Here is a 19733-nt window from a genome sequence, read left to right on the forward strand (position 1 = left end):
AAACAGAAACAACAGCACTGTTTTTTTTTGTTTTTTTTTGCAGGCCGGTTATTGCTACATTAAAGGGTTATGCTATCACCAAGGAACAATGAATCCTATGATTGACTGTGAAACTTGTGAACCATCGCAATCGCCAACCTCCTGGTCTCTACAGGGTACGTAATCTCACAGTTCCCATATACACACATAGCCACATCGGTGTAGACAGCCTGATTCCTACAGGGTACGTAATCTCACAGTTCTCATACACACATAACCACATCAGTGTAGACAGCCTGATCCCTACAGGGTACGTAATCTCATGTACTCATATACACACATAACCACATCAGTGTAGGCAGCCTTATCCCTACAGGGTACGTGTTCTCACAGTTCTCATACACACACATAACCACATCAGTGTAGACAGCCTGATCCCTACAGGGTACGTATTCTCACAGTTCTCATATACACACATAACCACATCAGTGTAGACAGCCTGATCCCTACAGGGTGCGTAATCTCACAGTTCCCATATACACACATAACCACATCAGTGTAGACAGCCTGATCCCTACAGGGTACGTGTTTTCACAGTTCTCATATACACACATAACCACATCAGTGTAGACAGCCTGATCCCTACAGGGTACGTGTTCTCACAGTTCTCATATACACACATAACCACATCAGTGTAGGCAGCCTGATCCCTACAGGGTACGTGTTCTCACAGTTTTCATATACACACATAACCACGTCAGTGTATACAGCCTGATCCCTACAGGGTACGTAATAACACATAACCACATCAGTGTAGACAGCCTGATCCCTACAGTGTACGTAATAACACAGTTCCCATATACACACATAAACACATCAGTGTAGACAGCCTGATCCCTACAGGGTACGTATTCTTACAGTTCTCATATACACACATAACCACATCAGTGTAGACAGCCTGATCTCTACAGGGTACGTGTTCTCACAGTTCTCATATACACACATAACCACATCAGTGTAGACAGCCTGATCCCTACAGGGTACGTAATAACACAGTTCCCATTTACACACATAACCACATCAGTGTAGACAGCCTGATCCCTACAGGGTACGTAATCTCACAGTACTCATATACACACATAACCACATCAGTGTAGACAGCCTGATCCCTACAGGGTACGTGTTCTCACAGTTCTCATATGCACACATAATCACATCAGTGTAGACAGCCTGATCCCTACAGGGTACGTAATCTCACAGTTCTCATATACACACATAGCCACATCGGTGTAGACAGCCTGATTCCTACAGGGTACGTAATCTCATGTACTCATATACACACATAACCACATCAGTGTAGGCAGCCTTATCCCTACAGGGTACGTGTTCTCACAGTTCTCATACACACACATAACCACATCAGTGTAGACAGCCTGATCCCTACAGGGTACGTATTCTCACAGTTCTCATATACACACATAACCACATCAGTGTAGACAGCCTGATCCCTACAGGGTGCGTAATCTCACAGTTCCCATATACACACATAACCACATCAGTGTAGACAGCCTGATCCCTACAGGGTACGTGTTTTCACAGTTCTCATATACACACATAACCACATCAGTGTAGACAGCCTGATCCCTACAGGGTACGTGTTCTCACAGTTCTCATATACACACATAACCACATCAGTGTAGGCAGCCTGATCCCTACAGGGTACGTGTTCTCACAGTTTTCATATACACACATAACCACGTCAGTGTATACAGCCTGATCCCTACAGGGTACGTAATAACACATAACCACATCAGTGTAGACAGCCTGATCCCTACAGTGTACGTAATAACACAGTTCCCATATACACACATAAACACATCAGTGTAGACAGCCTGATCCCTACAGGGTACGTATTCTTACAGTTCTCATATACAGACATAACCACATCAGTGTAGACAGCCTGATCTCTACAGGGTACGTGTTCTCACAGTTCTCATATACACACATAACCACATCAGTGTAGACAGCCTGATCCCTACAGGGTACGTAATAACACAGTTCCCATTTACACACATAACCACATCAGTGTAGACAGCCTGATCCCTACAGGGTACGTAATCTCACAGTACTCATATACACACATAACCACATCAGTGTAGACAGCCTGATCCCTACAGGGTACGTGTTCTCACAGTTCTCATATGCACACATAATCACATCAGTGTAGACAGCCTGATCCCTACAGGGTACGTAATCTCACAGTTCCCATATACACACATAACCACATCAGTGTAGACAGCCTGATCCGTACAGTGTATGTAATAACACAGTTCCCATATACACACATAACCACATTAGTGTAGACAGCCTGATCCCTACAGGGTACGTAATCTCACAGTTCTCTTATACACACATAACCACATCAGTGTAGACAGTCTGATCCCTACAGGGTACGTAATATCACAGTTCTCATATACACACATGACCACATCAGTGTAGACAGCCTGATCCCTACAGGGTACGTAATAACACTCTTCCCATATACACACATAACCACATCAGTGTAGACAGTCTGATCCCTACAGGGTACGTAATATCACAGTACTCATATACACACATAACCACAGCAGTGTAGACAGTCTGATCCCTACAGGGTACGTAATATCACAGTTCTCATATACACACATGACCACATCAGTGTAGACAGCCTGATCCCTACAAGGTACGTAACAACACAGTTCCGATAAACACACATAACCACATCAGTGTAGACAGCCTGATCCCTACAGGGTACGTATTCTCACAGTTCTCATATACACACATAACCACATCAGTGTAGACAGCCTGATCCCTACAGGGTACGTGTTCTCACAGTTCTCATATACACACATAACCACATCAATGTAGACTGCCTAATCCCTACAGGGTACGTAATCTCACAGTTCTCATATACACACATAACCACATCAGTGTAGACAGCCTGATCCCTACAGGGTACGTAATAACACAGTTCCCATATACACACATAACCATATCAGTGTAGACAGCCTGATCCCTACAGGGTACGTGTTCTCACAGTACTCATATACACACATAACCACATCAGTGTAGACAGTCTGATCCCTACAGGGTACGTAATATCACAGTTCTCATATACACATATGACCACATCAGTGTAGACAGCCTGATCCCTACAAGGTACGTAACAACACAGTTCCGATAAACACACATAACCACATCAGTGTAGACAGCCTGATCCCTACAGGGTACGGTATTCTCACAGTTCTCATATACACACATAACCACATCAGTGTAGACAGCCTGATCCCTACAGGGTACGTGTTCTCACAGTTCTCATATACACACATAACGACATCAGTGTAGACTGCCTGATCCCTACAGGGTACGTAATCTCACAGTTCTCATATACACACATAACCACATCAGTGTAGACAGCCTGATCCCTACAGGGTACGTAATAACACAGTTCCCATATTCACACATAACCACATCAGTGTAGACAGCCTGATCCCTACAGGGTACGTAATAACACAGTTCCCATATACACACATAACCACATCAGTGTAGACAGCCTGATCTTTACAGGGTACGTGTTCTCACAGTTCTCATATACTCACATAACCACATCAGTGTAGACAGCCTGATCCCTACAGGGTACGTAATCTCACAGTTCTCATATACACACCTAACGACATCAGTGTAGACAGCCTGATCCCTACAGGGTACGTATTCTCACAGTTCTCATATACACACATAACCACATCAGCGTAGACAGCCTGATCCCTACAGGGTACGTGTTCTCACAGTTCTCATATACACACATAACCACATCAGTGTAGGCAGCCTGATCCCTACAGGGTACGTGTTCTCACAGTTCTCATATACACACATAACCACATCAGTGTAGACAGCCTGATCCCTACAGTGTATGTAATCTTACAGTTCCCATATACACACATAACCACATCAGTGTAGACAATCTGATCCCTAGAGGGTACGTAAACTCACAGTACTCATATTCACACATAACCACATCAATGTAGACAGCCTGATCCCTACAGGGTACGTAATAACACAGTTCCTATATACACACATAACCACATCAGTGTAGACAGCCTGATCCCTACAGGGTACGTAATAACACAGTTCCCATATACACACATAACCACATCAGTGTAGACAGCCTGATCCCTACAGGGTACGTAATCTCACAGTTCTCATATACACACATAACCACATCAGTGTAGACAGCCTGATCCCTACAGGGTACGTAATCTCACAGTTCCCATATACACACATAACCACAGCAGTGTAGACAGCCTGATCCCTACAGGGTACGTGTTCTCACAGTTCTCATATACACACATAACCACATCTGTGTGGACAGCCTGATCCCTACAGGATACGTAATTTCACAGTTCTCATATACACACATAACCACATCAGTGTAGACAGCCTGATCCCTACAGGGTACGTGTTCTCACAGTTCTCATATACACACATAACCACATCAGTGTAGACAGCCTGATCCCTACAGTGTATGTAATCTTACAGTTCCCATATACACACATAACCACATCAGTGTAGACAATCTGATCCCTAGAGGGTACGTAAACTCACAGTACTCATATTCACACATAACCACATCAATGTAGACAGCCTGATCCCTACAGGGTACGTAATAACACAGTTCCTATATACACACATAACCACATCAGTGTAGACAGCCTGATCCCTACAGGGTACGTAATAACACAGTTCCCATATACACACATAACCACATCAGTGTAGACAGCCTGATCCCTACAGGGTACGTAATCTCACAGTTCTCATATACACACATAACCACATCAGTGTAGACAGCCTGATCCCTACAGGGTACGTAATCTCACAGTTCCCATATACACACATAACCACAGCAGTGTAGACAGCCTGATCCCTACAGGGTACGTTTTCTCACAGTTCTCATATACACACATAACCACATCTGTGTGGACAGCCTGATCCCTACAGGATACGTAATTTCACAGTTCTCATATACACACATAACCACATCAGTGTAGACAGCCTGATCCCTACAGGGTACGTGTTCTCACAGTTCTCATATACACACATAACCACATCAGTGTAGACAGCCTGATCCCTACAGTGTATGTAATCTTACAGTTCCCATATACACACATAACCACATCAGTGTAGACAATCTGATCCCTAGAGGGTACGTAAACCCACAGTACTCATATTCACACATAACCACATTAGTGTAGACAGCCTGATCCCTACAGGGTACGTAATATCACAGTTCTCATATACACACATGACCACATCAGTGTAGACAGCCTGATCCCTACAGGGTACGTAATAACACAGTTCCCATATACACACATAACCACATCAGTGTAGACAGCCTGATCTTTACAGGGTACGTGTTCTCACAGTTCTCATATACACACATAACCACATCAGTGTAGACAGCCTGATCCCTACAAGGTACGTAACAACACAGTTCCGATAAACACACATAACCACATCAGTGTAGACAGCCTGATCCCTACAGGGTACGTTTTCTCACAGTTCTCATATACACACATAACCACATCAGTGTAGACAGCCTGATCCCTACAGGGTACGTGTTCTCACAGTTCTCATATACACACATAACCACATCAATGTAGACTGCCTGATCCCTACAGGGTACGTAATCTCACAGTTCTCATATACACACATAACCACATCAGTGTAGACAGCCTGATCCCTACAGGGTACGTAATAACACAGTTCCCATATTCACACATAACCACATCAGTGTAGACAGCCTGATCCCTACAGGGTACGTAATAACACAGTTCCCATATACACACATAACCACATCAGTGTAGACAGCCTGATCTTTACAGGGTACGTGTTCTCACAGTTCTCATATACTCACATAACCACATCAGTGTAGACAGCCTGATCCCTACAGGGTACGTAATCTCACAGTTCTCATATACACACATAACGACATCAGTGTAGACAGCCTGATCCCTACAGGGTACGTATTCTCACAGTTCTCATATACACACATAACCACATCAGCGTAGACAGCCTGATCCCTACAGGGTACGTGTTCTCACAGTTCTCATATACACACATAACCACATCAGTGTAGGCAGCCTGATCCCTACAGGGTACGTGTTCTCACAGTTCTCATATACACACATAACCACATCAGTGTAGACAGCCTGATCCCTACAGTGTATGTAATCTTACAGTTCCCATATACACACATAACCACATCAGTGTAGACAATCTGATCCCTAGAGGGTACGTAAACTCACAGTACTCTTATTCACACATAACCACATCAATGTAGACAGCCTGATCCCTACAGGGTACGTAATAACACAGTTCCTATATACACACATAACCACATCAGTGTAGACAGCCTGATCCCTACAGGGTACGTAATAACACAGTTCCCATATACACACATAACCACATCAGTGTAGACAGCCTGATCCCTACAGGGTACGTAATCTCACAGTTCTCATATACACACATAACCACATCAGTGTAGACAGCCTGATCCCTACAGGGTACGTAATCTCACAGTTCCCATATACACACATAACCACAGCAGTGTAGACAGCCTGATCCCTACAGGGTACGTTTTCTCACAGTTCTCATATACACACATAACCACATCTGTGTGGACAGCCTGATCCCTACAGGATACGTAATTTCACAGTTCTCATATACACACATAACCACATCAGTGTAGGCAGCCTGATCCCTACAGGGTACGTGTTCTCACAGTTCTCATATACACACATAACCACATCAGTGTAGACAGCCTGATCCCTACAGTGTATGTAATCTTACAGTTCCCATATACACACATAACCACATCAGTGTAGACAGTCTGATCCCTAGAGGGTACGTAAACTCACAGTACTCATATTCACACATAACCACATTAGTGTAGACAGCCTGATCCCTACAGGGTACGTAATATCACAGTTCTCATATACACACATGACCACATCAGTGTAGACAGCCTGATCCCTACAGGGTACGTAATAACACAGTTCCCATATACACACATAACCACATCAGTGTAGACAGCCTGATCTTTACAGGGTACGTGTTCTCACAGTTCTCATATACACACATAACCACATCAGTGTAGACAGCCTGATTCCTACAGGATACGTATTCTCAGAGTTCTCATATACACACATAACCACATTAGTGTGGACATCCTGATCCCTACAGGGTATGTAATAATACAGTTCCCATATACACACATAACCACATTAGTGTAGACAGCCTGACCCCTACAGGGTACGTAATCTCACAGTTCTCATATACACACATAGCCACATCAGTGTGGACAGCCTGATCCCTACAGGGTACGTATTCTCACAGTTCCCATATACACACATAACCACATCAGTGTAGACAGCCTGATCCCTACAGGGTACGTAATAACACAGTTCTCATATACACACATAACCACATCAGTGTAGACAGTCTGGTCCCTACAGGGTACGTAATTTCATAGTTCTCATATACACACATAACCACATCAGTGTAGACAGCCTGATCCCTACAGGGTACGTAATTTCATAGTTCTCATATACACACATAACCACATCAGTGTAGACAGCCTGATCCCTACAGGGTACGTAATCTCACAGTTCCCATCTACACAAATAACCACATCAGTGTAGACAGCCTGATCCCTACAGTGTACGTAATCTCAGTGTTTTTATATGCACATATGGTCCATTCAGGGTATTTATTGTTACAGTTTCTACATGCACGTACATGTACAACCACACCAGTACAGACATCCTGGCCAGCACAAGGTACATATTGTAACAGTTTCTCTATACACATACATGTACAACCACACCAGTAAAGAAAACCTGGTTACCACAGGTTTCGTATTGTAACAGTTCCTATGAAAAAATAAATAAACAACTACACCAGTACAGATATTCTGGCCACCACAGGGTACGTATTGTAACAGTTTCTATATACACAAACATGTGCAACCACACCAGTACAGACAAACTGGTCACTACAGGGTACACTTTGTAATAGTTCCTATATACACACACATCTGCAGCCACACTAGTAAAGACAACCTGGTCAGCACAAGGTACGTATTGTAACAGTTCGTATATACAACCTGTTCACCACAGGGTAATAATTGTAACAGTTCCTATATACACGTACATGTATAACCACACCAGTACAGACTACAGGGGTGCGTATTGTAACAGTTCCTATATGCACGTATATGTACAACCAGAGTAGTACAGACAAGCTGTTCACCACAGGTTACGTATTGGAACAGTTCGTATATGCGACCTGGTCATAACATGACACTAATTGTAATAATTCCTATTTACACGTACATATACAACCACACCAGTACGTACAACCTGGTTATCACGAGGTACGTATTGGAAAAGTTCCTATATACACGTACATGTACAACCACACCACTAGAGACAGTTGGTTACCACTGGGTGCGTATTGTAATAGTTCCTATATTCACGTTACATGTACAACCACACCAATACAGACAATCTGGTCACCACAAGGTACGCATTGTAACAGTTCCTATATACACGTACATGCACAACCACTCCAGTACAGACAACCTGGTCACTACAGGGGTGCGTAATGTAGGAGTTCCTATATAGACGTATATGTACACCCAGAATAGTACAGACAAGCTGTTCACCACAGGGTACGTATCGTAGCAGTTCGTATATACAACCTGGTTACCACAGGGTAGTGATTGTAACAGTTTTATACACACGTACATGTACAATCGCACCAATACACACATCCTAGTCACAACGGGGTAAGTATTGTAACAGTTCCTATATTCACGTGCATGTATAACCAGACCAATACAGACAATCTGGTTACCACAAGGTAAGTATTGTAGGGGTTTCTATATTCACGTACATGTATAACCAGACCAATACAGACAATCTGGTTACCACAAGGTACGTATTGTAGGGGTTCCTATATTCACGTACATGTATAACCAGACCAATACAGACAATCTGGTTACCACAAGGTAAGTATTGTGGGATTTCCTATATCCACCCACATGTACAGCTACACCAGTACAGACGACCTGGTCACTGCAGGGTAAGTATTGTAACACTTCGTGTATACAACATGGCCACCACAGGGTTCTAGACCTAACAGTTCCTATATACACGTACATGTACAACAGCAACAGTACAGACATCCTAGTCACCACGGGGTACGTATTGTAACAGTTCCTGTATACACATACATGTACAACCACACCAGTACAGACATCCTAGTCACCACGGGGTACGTATTGTAACAGTCCCTGTATACACATACATGTACAACCACACCAGTACAGACATCCTAGTCACCACGGGGTACGTATTGTAACAGTTCCTGTATACACATACATGTACAACCACACCAGTACAGACATCCTAGTCACCACGGGGTACGTATTGTAACAGTCCCTGTATACACATACATGTACAACCACACCAGTACAGACATCCTAGTCACCACGGGGTACGTATTGTAACAGTCCCTATATACACATACATGTACAACCACACCAGTACAGAAAACCTGGTCACCAGAAGGTACGTATTATAACACTTCCTCTGCACATGTACATGTACAACCACACCAGTACAGACAGCTGGTTACCACTGGGTGCGTATTGTAATAGTTCCTATATTCACGTACATGTACAACCAGACCAATACATACGATCTGGTCACCACAACGTACCTATTGTAACAGTTCCTACATGTACAACCACACCAATACACACGTCCTAGTAACTACAGGGGTGTGTACTGTAACAGTTCCTATATACACGTATATGTACAACCAGACTAGTACAGAGAAGCTGTTCACCACAGGATACGTATTGTAGCAGTTCGTATATACAACCTGGTCACCACAGGATACTTATTGTAACAGTTCTATATACACGTACATGCAGAACTAAACCATGACAGACAACCTGGTCACTAGATGGGTGCGTATTGTAACAGTCCCTATATACATGTACATGTACATGTACAACCGGGTTAGTTAAGAGAAGCTGGTTGTCTGCAGGGTACGTATTGTAACAGTTCCTATATACAACCTGGTCACTACAGGGTACTAATTGTAACAGTTCCTGTTTTCACGGAGAAACCGATATCTTTGTGGTAAGCAGTGTTTCAGTTCCCAAATACACATATGACCGCATCAATGTACACAGCTACATCGATACCCATGTATTCACGTATCAGTATCAGTAGAGATATACACGTATAGACACAACCAGACATATTTACACGTACAACCACATTGGTACACATGTATACACGTATAACGGTATGAGTAGAGATGTGCACGTTTAAACACACCCGTACATATAAACACATACAACCACATCGGCACAGGTATACACACGTAACCGTATTGAATACTGGTGCACACATGTATACAACCACAACAGTTTATAGTGTACATATGACCGTAAAACTACACACGTACAGGCGCATCAGTATATATGTACTAGTATAACCACATTGGTGCAGATACACACACACGAACACATTCAGTGCACATACATATATAATCACATCACTATAACGGGTGGCCATAAAAAATGGGCCGTACTTTGACACTCAATACCTCCTAAACCCTCTTTTATCAGCTTCTAAAGATTTACACACTCAAAATCCATTATATTTTAAGAATACAGACCAATATTTGCTTGTACGATTTTAATCCCATATTCTGGGATTTCTTTTGTCATATTTCTCATAGAATTACGAGATACTCCAAAGTTCTTTGCAATCTGTCTCTACGATTTGTGAGTTCCGGGATTGTCTTCCTGGGAACAAAGTGCCTCTTCCACATACTGTAGATTTTCTTCCGAGGAGCAGTTTTTGGTCATCCACTGCCTGCCTTCCTTTCTGGAGAACCTGTACTTCTAACTTCCTGATCACATTGTTAATGATACTTTTTCCAGTTTTTCACTTTGAATTCTTTCACAATTTTCTCCTCTCCAACCCTTTTCAGTGAAACATGTTGCGATCAATGCCTTGTCCGCAGAGAAGACGTTTTGATTCAGCAAAACTTATCTGGCAGAAAGGTTTCTCTAACACTATAGCCAGGCATTGTTTCCAGACGACACTTGATTAACGCGTGTCACACAGGTGCAACGCGCACTCTACTCATGACACCTGACAGGGGATGCAATGTGGGTCACCGTAACGTGCGTTTTCGAGGCTATGTTTTCATTTTAACCCAGTGCATAGACTACTCAAGCTATGACCTTAGAAATTGGTCAGTATATTACGAAAAGGATGCCATTTGAATGTTTAAAGTTTGAAAGGATTTGAACAAAGGTTAATAGAGCAATGCAGCATCGAACTACGGCCCATCTTTTTTGTGGTCCACCCGATATAATGTGCATTCACATATTACCGCATCAGTAGAGAAATATGCATGCACGTATAAACACATCAGTATTCAGACACATATAAGAGTATATCCGCATCGGTACAGATATACACATATCAAAATAGTATACATACACGTACAACCAGATCAGTACACATATATATGGTTAGCCACATGGGACAACCTGATTAGGCTGAAATATTGTAACAATCATCATGTACACGTTTACGTACAGCCACATTAATACTCCTATGAATGCAAAACTACAGTACAAAGATATATGTACACATAAGAGCACTTCAGCACGTGTATACAGGTGTGCAACGACATGGATACACTCACGAAGATATATGCACACTCGTTGGACAGTAGGTTTTGTTGAATATCATTTGAACCTGCATTGACCAAAAACCCCAAATTAACTGTATGTTGTGTACTCAGTGTCCAGTGTAATAATACATGTATTTTAGCCTATACGACTGAATGTGAGGTCAGTTTGTACTCAGCTTAATAAAAGTTAGAGACACGTGAGAGAAATAGATTAAGTAAATGTTTTATATTTTTTTAGCGGTATATTGTACTTTGCCAAAGCACGTACCATAAACTCCGGTGTTACTGTGTGTGACCTCTGCTTGAAACATCACCTCATGTACAAACACGTACAATGTATGTGATAGCGGTGTGATAGCTCGTAACATTGTCTCGACTACAGTTCCTTTGTTATCTTTACATTGTGTAGACTACAGTTCGTGTGTTATCTTAACATTGTCTGGCCGGCCCTACGTGGGAAAGTCTTCCAGCAACCTGCGGATGATCGTGGGTTTTCCCCGGCTCTGCCCGGTTTCCATCCACCATAATGCTGGCCGCCGTCGTATAAGTGAAATATTCTTGAGTACGGCGTAAAACACCAATCAAATAAATAAATAATAAATAACTTAACATTGTCTTAACTCACTACATATATAGATCCACCATTACCTCTTGTTATATGTCTAAACAGCCATTCCCTTCTTATCGCTTGTTACATGTCTTTAAAAGGTATCTGAATTGTTCCATTGAAGTTACATGTCATGATACGTTAAATATAAAGGTGCGTGTAATGTTTTACTGCGAACAAATGTTACATTTACGGTTCATGCTACACCGACGGTCAAGTGAACCCAGCGGACAGCTGCTCTGCTTGTGATGTAACACAGAGTCAGACCGTGTTCTCAACCAGTGGTGAGCTGTTTAGTTTACTTAGTTTATTTAAGTCCAAGATTTACTGCAGCTCAGAGTTAGGTACAAATGTACTTTGCCGCTTTAAATTCCTTTGCTGCTTTAAATTCCTTTGCCGCTTTAAATTCCTTTGCCGCTTTAAATTCCTTTGCTGCTTTAAATTCCTTTGCTGCTTTAAATTCCTTTGCATTATTGCATCAGCAAACGTGCAGCTCTTCCTTTTGAAGTGTGCCGTCCTCAGCATTCCATATGACTGCGGCCTTCCATTATTCGTCAAACCGCCATTTTTGATTACAGGGCTCTGTGACTAAGCTAGATTCGGTTTCTCTCGACAACGTTTGGAGGTATTAAATTTTATTGTTTATTTGTTTTCACCAAGAGCGTGACATGTCCAGCAAAGATTACGGGTGGCCAGTGTGGCTGCTGAGAACTTAGCTAACCGGTTGAAGTTAGACACAACAACAACGTGACATGTCCAGCAAAGATTACGGGTGGCCAATGTGGCTGCTGAGAAATTAGCTAACCGGTTGAAGTTAGACACACCAACAATGTGACATGTCCAGCAAAGATTACGGGTGGCCAATGTGGCTGCTGAGAACTTAGCTAACCGGTTGAAGTTAGATGCACTAACAGTGTGACACGTCCAATAACGATTACGGTTGGCCAATGTGGCTGCTGAGAACTTAGCTAACCGGTTGAAGTTAGACACACCAACAACGTGACATGTCTAGCAAAGATTACGTGTGGCCAATGTGGCTGCTGAGAACTTAGCTAACCGGTTGAAGTTAGATACACTAACAGTGTGACACGTCCAGCAAAGATTACGGGTGACCAGTGTGGCTGCTGAGAACTTAGCTAACCGGTTGAAGTTAGACACACCAACAACGTGACACGTCCAGCAAAGATTACGTGTGGCCAATGTGGCTGCTGAGAACTTAGCTAACCGGTTGAAGTTAGACAGACCAACAACGTGACACGTCCAGCAAAGATTACGGGTGGCCAATGTGGCTGCTGAGAAATTAGCTAACCGGTTGAAGTTAGACACACCAACAACGTGACATGTCCAACAAAGATTACTTGTGGCCAATGTGGCTGCTGATAACTTAGCTAACCGGTTGAAGTTAGATACACTAACAGTGTGACACGTCCAGCAAAGATTACGTGTGGCCAATGTGGCTGCTGAGAACTTAGCTAACCGGTTGAAGTTAGACACACCAACAACGTGACACGTCCAGCAAAGATTACGGTTGGCCAATGTGGCTGCTGAGAACTTAGCTAACCGGTTGAAGTTAGACACACCAACAACGTGACATGTTCAGCAAAGATTACGTGTGGCCAATGTGGCTGCTGAGAACTTAGCTAACTTGTTGAAGTTAGATGCACGAACAGCGTGACACGTCCAACACATCCTTCTAGCCCTTGCCATCGCTTTATTTTGTGTACGAAAAAAAATTTTGTTCCTGATAGAGAGCCTCCTGCTGTGTAACGGTTTTTGTTAATGCAATGTCTTCTCGTAAAACCGGTACCATCAGCTTCAAAAATATTATTCCCGGAATGTACACATATTGCGTGCCTATATTATCCACTATTGTGACAAACGTAATCAAATGTTAATTATCTCCATCTTGTTCTGCAGGACAAGGCGGTTGTATTATACCCCCAAGTACCACCTGCTTGACCGACGGCACCATAAATGCTGCAGATGACTGCCAAGTCTGTGACGTCACCAAGTCTACCATCGCCTGGAGCGATATCCGGATTCCTCTGACTAATGGTGAGTGTGGGGGTCATTAGCGTCCTACTGCTCGTAAGACCGAGGTGTTTAGTGTTTGGCTGATGGTGAGTCTGTGGTCATTAGCGCCTTACTGATCGTGAGTCCGAAGTCCTTGATCTCTCACTAATGGTGACTCATGTGTCATTAGCGTCTTACTGCTCGTAAGACCGAGGTCTTAGGTATCTGGCTGATGGTGAGCCTGTGGTCATTAGCGTCTGACTGATCGTGAGTCCGAAGTCCTTGATCTCTCACTAATGGTCTCATGTGTCATTAACGTCCTACTGCTCGTAAGACCGAGGTCTTTAGTTTCTGGCTGATGGTAAGTCTGTGGTCATTGGCGTGTTATTGTCCTTGAGACCTCTCTGGCAAATGGGAGTCGGATACAAATAATATCTAACTGCTGGTAAGTTAGATTTTATTGGCGTCCATCTGCTGGCAAGTGGAGATGGAGTAATGTCGGACTGCTGTAGTCTATTTCTTTTAAAGAGTCGGCTATATTCAGGTGTTTTTTTTAATAACTATGATGTCACCTGAGGCAATGGGTTCTTGACGTCGAAACCAAGCTTATGGAAAGAAACAGCCGACCCATAGGGAAGAACCCAAAGGATCTGTGTACTGCATTAATTGTGATTGTCGACAGCAATACATTGAAGAAACCGGTTGACCACTCAATATCAGAATTGCAAAGCACAAGGCCTCAACAGAAAAATTAGATGGAAAATCAGCCCTCAGTGACCACATCATAGCCCATCCAGAACACCAACTCCAATGGAACACAGTTCATACCCTACAAAACAACCAGTCAGACTATAAAAGAAGGAAACTGCTGGAAGCCATCATGATCCGACGACACAATCCACAGCTTAACCGAGACAGCGGGTACCACCTACCGAGCGCTTACAATGACCTCATCAGATTAGACAGTGACCGCCTGAAACCCTGAAGCCATTAACCGTGAAGTTGCTATCTGTGTTACATTGTTGCCTGTTGTTGACACCACTCACTCTCTTACTGTATATATGTTGTCTTGTATCTCTGTATGTTCATATGGTTTGATAACGATGTAAGAACCTACATCGAAACGTCACCAACACAATAAATCCAGGAGTTGTTATCCATAAGTAATGCCTCTGTCAATCTATACGAGCTTATGGAGTTGAAACATCATGGATTAAAAAACGTGTTCTAACTTCATTTTCCTTGCAATAATGTGACTTTTAAACGTATCAATGTGTGTTTGAGCTTATCTTGTTGCGTGTCACCGACTAAAGGCAAGTTTGATATCGAGTGTGACTGATTTTACAGGCAGCTGAATATAGGCGATTTTCTAAAACAAATGGACTATAGTGAGTTTAATGTGCATAAACTCGGACTGTTGTTTGGATATCTGCCTGTAATGATCGGATTTCTATGCATGAGTTTGGCAATGACTGGATATCTTCCTGTAATGATGGGATTTCTAGGCATGAGTTTGACAATGACTGGATATCTGCTTGTAATGATCGGATTTCTATTCATGAGTTTGGCAATGACTGGACATCTCCCTGTAATCATCGGATTTCTATTCATGAGTTTGGCAATGACTGGACATCTCCCTGTAATCATCGGATTTCTAGGTATGAGTTTGGCGATGACTGGATATCTGCTTGTAATCATCGGATTTCTATTCATGAGTTTGGCGATGACTGGATACCTGCTTGTAATCATCGGATTTCTGTTCATGAGTTTGGCAATGACTGGACATCTCCCTGTAATCATCGGATTTCTATTCATGAATTTGGCAATGACTGGATACCTGCTTGTAATCATCGGATATCTAGGCACGAGTTGACAGTGACTGGATATCTGCTTGTAATCATCGGATTTCTATTCATGAGTTTGGCAATGGCTGGATATCTGCCTGTAATCATCGGATTACTATGCACGAGTTTGACAATGACTGGATATCTGTCTGTAATCATCGGATTTCTATCCATGAGTTTGACAATGACTGGATATTTGCCTGTAATGATCGGATTTCTATGCACGAGTTTGACAATGACTGGATATCTGCCTGTAATAATCAGATTTCTATGCACGAGTTTGACAATGACTGGATATCTGCCTGTAATGATCGGATTTCTATTCATGAGTTTGACAATGACTGAATATCTGCCTGTAATGATCGGATTTCTGTGCTTGAGTTTGACAATGACTGGATATCTGCCTGTAATAATCAGATTTCTATTTATGAGTGTGACAATGACTGGATAATATGCATGCAGCTTTTGCACATCTGTAAGTAGCACGGAAGTTTGAGCAGAGTAGATTTTCAGGCATTCCCTCAAGTGTGGTGGTAGAAAGGAGTTTTCGAACAATATCCTCATTTATGAATCCAGCTTCGTCCTTCTTGTGAACAAGGAAAACAGTGTCCACCTGCCTTGACTTTTTCTGTGGAAGTACATCTTCATTTATGCCCTTTTCCTCTGCTTTTCTTATACCCATACTCACGAGACATGATCGGAATTGGTCGCACTTACCCTCAACTCGAGAAATAACTAAACTAGGTATTTTAGGCATATTTGACAGTCAAATAAGAAAATACAAATCAAGCTGCTTGACGGTGTTCCACAAATTACTGAGATATTTACGTCGAAATAGTTCAAAATAGCATAAGTGGTAAATTGTTCCATAGTTCATCTTACCCCATGTTGAATGGCTCAGCCTACCCCCATTTTGTCACACAACTATTTCTTTTCCTGAGACCTACAAAACTGGTAACGCTATAACAGATTTCATATCACAAACTTAAAGCTTAAACAACATGCCACTTAGCTCAACTTACCCGGGTTCCTTATGGCGCAAACATATATCCACTAGAACGCGGAGAAACGATTCTGAATCTAGATTAAGTTGTGTTGTGGAAGTAGTTGACAAAATCCCGTCAGAAAATATAAAGTAAACATATTTACCTAGTCAGATTCATCCCAAGTTCTTCTAGTTTATACTGAGGTGGAGTAACGCATAAAGCACCGATCATATAAATGAGTAAATTGAAGATAAATTAAAGATGAAATATGTTTTCGTTATTATGAAAGCCATTGTGAAAAATTGCATTCATATACATTTTATGCATGGGATGTTTGCGAATTAAGACGCATAATATGTGAACAATCTCAAATATATGTCTGTTGCTGGAAATTTGCCTTTTGTACACTCATGCTTGTATCTTTTGATGCTTTGTACAAGAAAAATATGCGAAAAGCACGAAACAACGAAAGAAAGAGGAGAGATGATAAATTGTGAGGCCATAATACCGGAAGACAAAACAAAAGTTTGAAAGGGCAAGACGAAAGCATGAAAGTGCAAAGGAAAAGAACGTACTTTAGTCATCTCGCTCTGTCGTATTTTAGAAAAAAATGTTCGGCCTGTGTGCGATTTGTGTATGTTTTGCACACCATCAGTGAATGGTGGGATTTTAACCTGTTTCTTCAAAAGACCTGGTAAGAATATGAACCATGATACTCTGCGTTTGATAACATTGTACTGAATGTATGTATTCACTGAAAGCGTGAACTTGCTGCAGTATGAAAGTTACCTGTCTCTAAATTGTGTGTTGTTTATTTCAGGTCAAGCAATGACATGTGAAAATCTATGCGTCTTCGTTACGACTTTCATTGGGCCAACCTTGCCCTTCCTCTGCTCCTCCCCAGCTGCGTTCACAAACCAGAATCTTATGGATATGTGCAGAGTGGACGATTTAAGCGCTCTCCCACAAGATGTTTGTCATGGGAACGAAAACACTATTCAGAGGTGGGAGGCCATGTGTCAGTATTCCAACGCCATAAGCGCCTCGAATGACCCTATCGTCTGCCCGCCGTAACCATGGCAACAGCTTTCTTTCCGCAGTCTCCTCTACATCATCGCCACTTTGGAGTCTTGTTACTTAATTTCAGCATTCTTTCTTTTTACATTATCCGAAAATTAATCTGTACAAAATTCTAACCATGAATAAATACAAGTGCCGACTTATTCCTACTGCTGTTGTTGACTTGTTATGTCCTTGATATTGACACTGAATTGTATTACCGCAATGCCGCAAAACATTAAATGCTCTACACTAAGCGTTATGTGTACTATAGTACAGCATTTTATGACTGCACGCATATATCACAAGCCTTTATCACCATTCAGCGAAACTTCTGTTGATGTGACAGGTTCATCATTTTGTTTAATGTGTCTTTATAACGTTGCTTTCAACATTACTTCTGTCACACATATACAAATATCACCACGGTGTTTCCGCGTAGCAGACCGGACCCAATCGCGCTAACACGATGATTCACTTTGTAATATTATACTGACAGTGGACCTCCCTACAGCACCTGTAGGTCAGGATACGTAGTTCCAAGATTGCCAGTGCCGTGAAAGGACAACGTCTGACTCGATTCTGAATTGAACGATATAGACGCTTTCAGTTTCCATATATCCCTAGAGTAAAAGCGAGATAAACGAGGACAACTATGCTCCAACAAAAAAATTCGCCTGCTTTCATCATGATCGGAAACAGATGTATCGCGCGTCTCACAATTGTGGACAAAATGTGGCAATGTTTTGTCTCTGTCTCGCTAAAAACGAGCCACTGGTATGTTCAATGTCGGAAGATCAGTCACAGGAGTGGCGGCACACTTGAACGAGAGCCATTCCACCATCAGTCGCTCAAAAGGACTCTTTTGAGAAACTGGGAGCACCATAAACCACCCACATGGTCGACGATCACAAGTGACTACATGATCGTCAAATGCCTCTCCAGTACCTCCGAGATCGGCTCCAACCGCCGACACGAACTGCTGATGAAACTGTTTGGCTGTAAAAACAGGCGGATTTCAACTCTCTGTTGCTCGGCACCGAGCGTTGCATACATGATATTAGTGTGACAAGGCAAGGCACATCCGCCACTTATACGTAGGTACAGATGTAAATACTGCATTTTGTGAGGTAGTTTTAACTTTCGTCTGTCATGAATTGCAATTATGCCTTTGCCGGAACGTTGGAATGTTCTGGTAACTCCGCGACAACACTTGCAAACATCACCTTGCCTCGAAAGTGTTACGTTTGTTCAGTTCTCTTAATTTTACCTCGGGACAAATGTTCTCTATGGTGATAGATTCGTATATAGGACGATCTGCTCGGGGCTATGGCCTAGGAGTAGATATTTGGTTTCAGCGGTAAACATTTCGGAAAATGTTATCCATCTAAGGTAATTAAGTATCGTACCCAATGCCCCTAG

General features: G+C 42.4%; 1 protein-coding gene across 1 annotated transcript; it reads left to right on the forward strand.

Moving 5' to 3' along the window:
• Positions 1-49: 49 nt before the first annotated feature.
• LOC135466677 (uncharacterized) lies at positions 50-18463 on the forward strand. The gene is made up of 3 exons (XM_064744312.1): positions 50-155; positions 14327-14464; positions 18073-18463. The coding sequence occupies exons 1-3, from the start codon at positions 89-91 to the stop codon at positions 18324-18326; spliced, it is 459 nt and encodes a 152-aa protein (XP_064600382.1). The 5' UTR covers positions 50-88; the 3' UTR covers positions 18327-18463.
• The last annotated feature ends 1270 nt before the right edge of the window (positions 18464-19733 follow it).

Source organism: Liolophura sinensis, chromosome 1 (assembly GCF_032854445.1).
Source record: "Liolophura sinensis isolate JHLJ2023 chromosome 1, CUHK_Ljap_v2, whole genome shotgun sequence".
In the NCBI taxonomy this organism is placed as follows: domain Eukaryota; kingdom Metazoa; phylum Mollusca; class Polyplacophora; order Chitonida; family Chitonidae; genus Liolophura; species Liolophura sinensis.

What these genes read in the sequence shown, in the direction of transcription:
- LOC135466677 (XM_064744312.1), top strand. Translation starts at nt 89, where the DNA reads ATGAATCCTATGATTGACTGTGAAACTTGTGAACCATCGCAATCGCCA. An exon ending in AACCTCCTGGTCTCTACAGG is followed by an intron (nt 156 to 14,326) that starts GTACGTAATCTC and finishes CTTGTTCTGCAG; the next exon opens with GACAAGGCGGTTGTATTATA. An exon ending in CCGGATTCCTCTGACTAATG is followed by an intron (nt 14,465 to 18,072) that starts GTGAGTGTGGGG and finishes TGTTTATTTCAG; the next exon opens with GTCAAGCAATGACATGTGAA.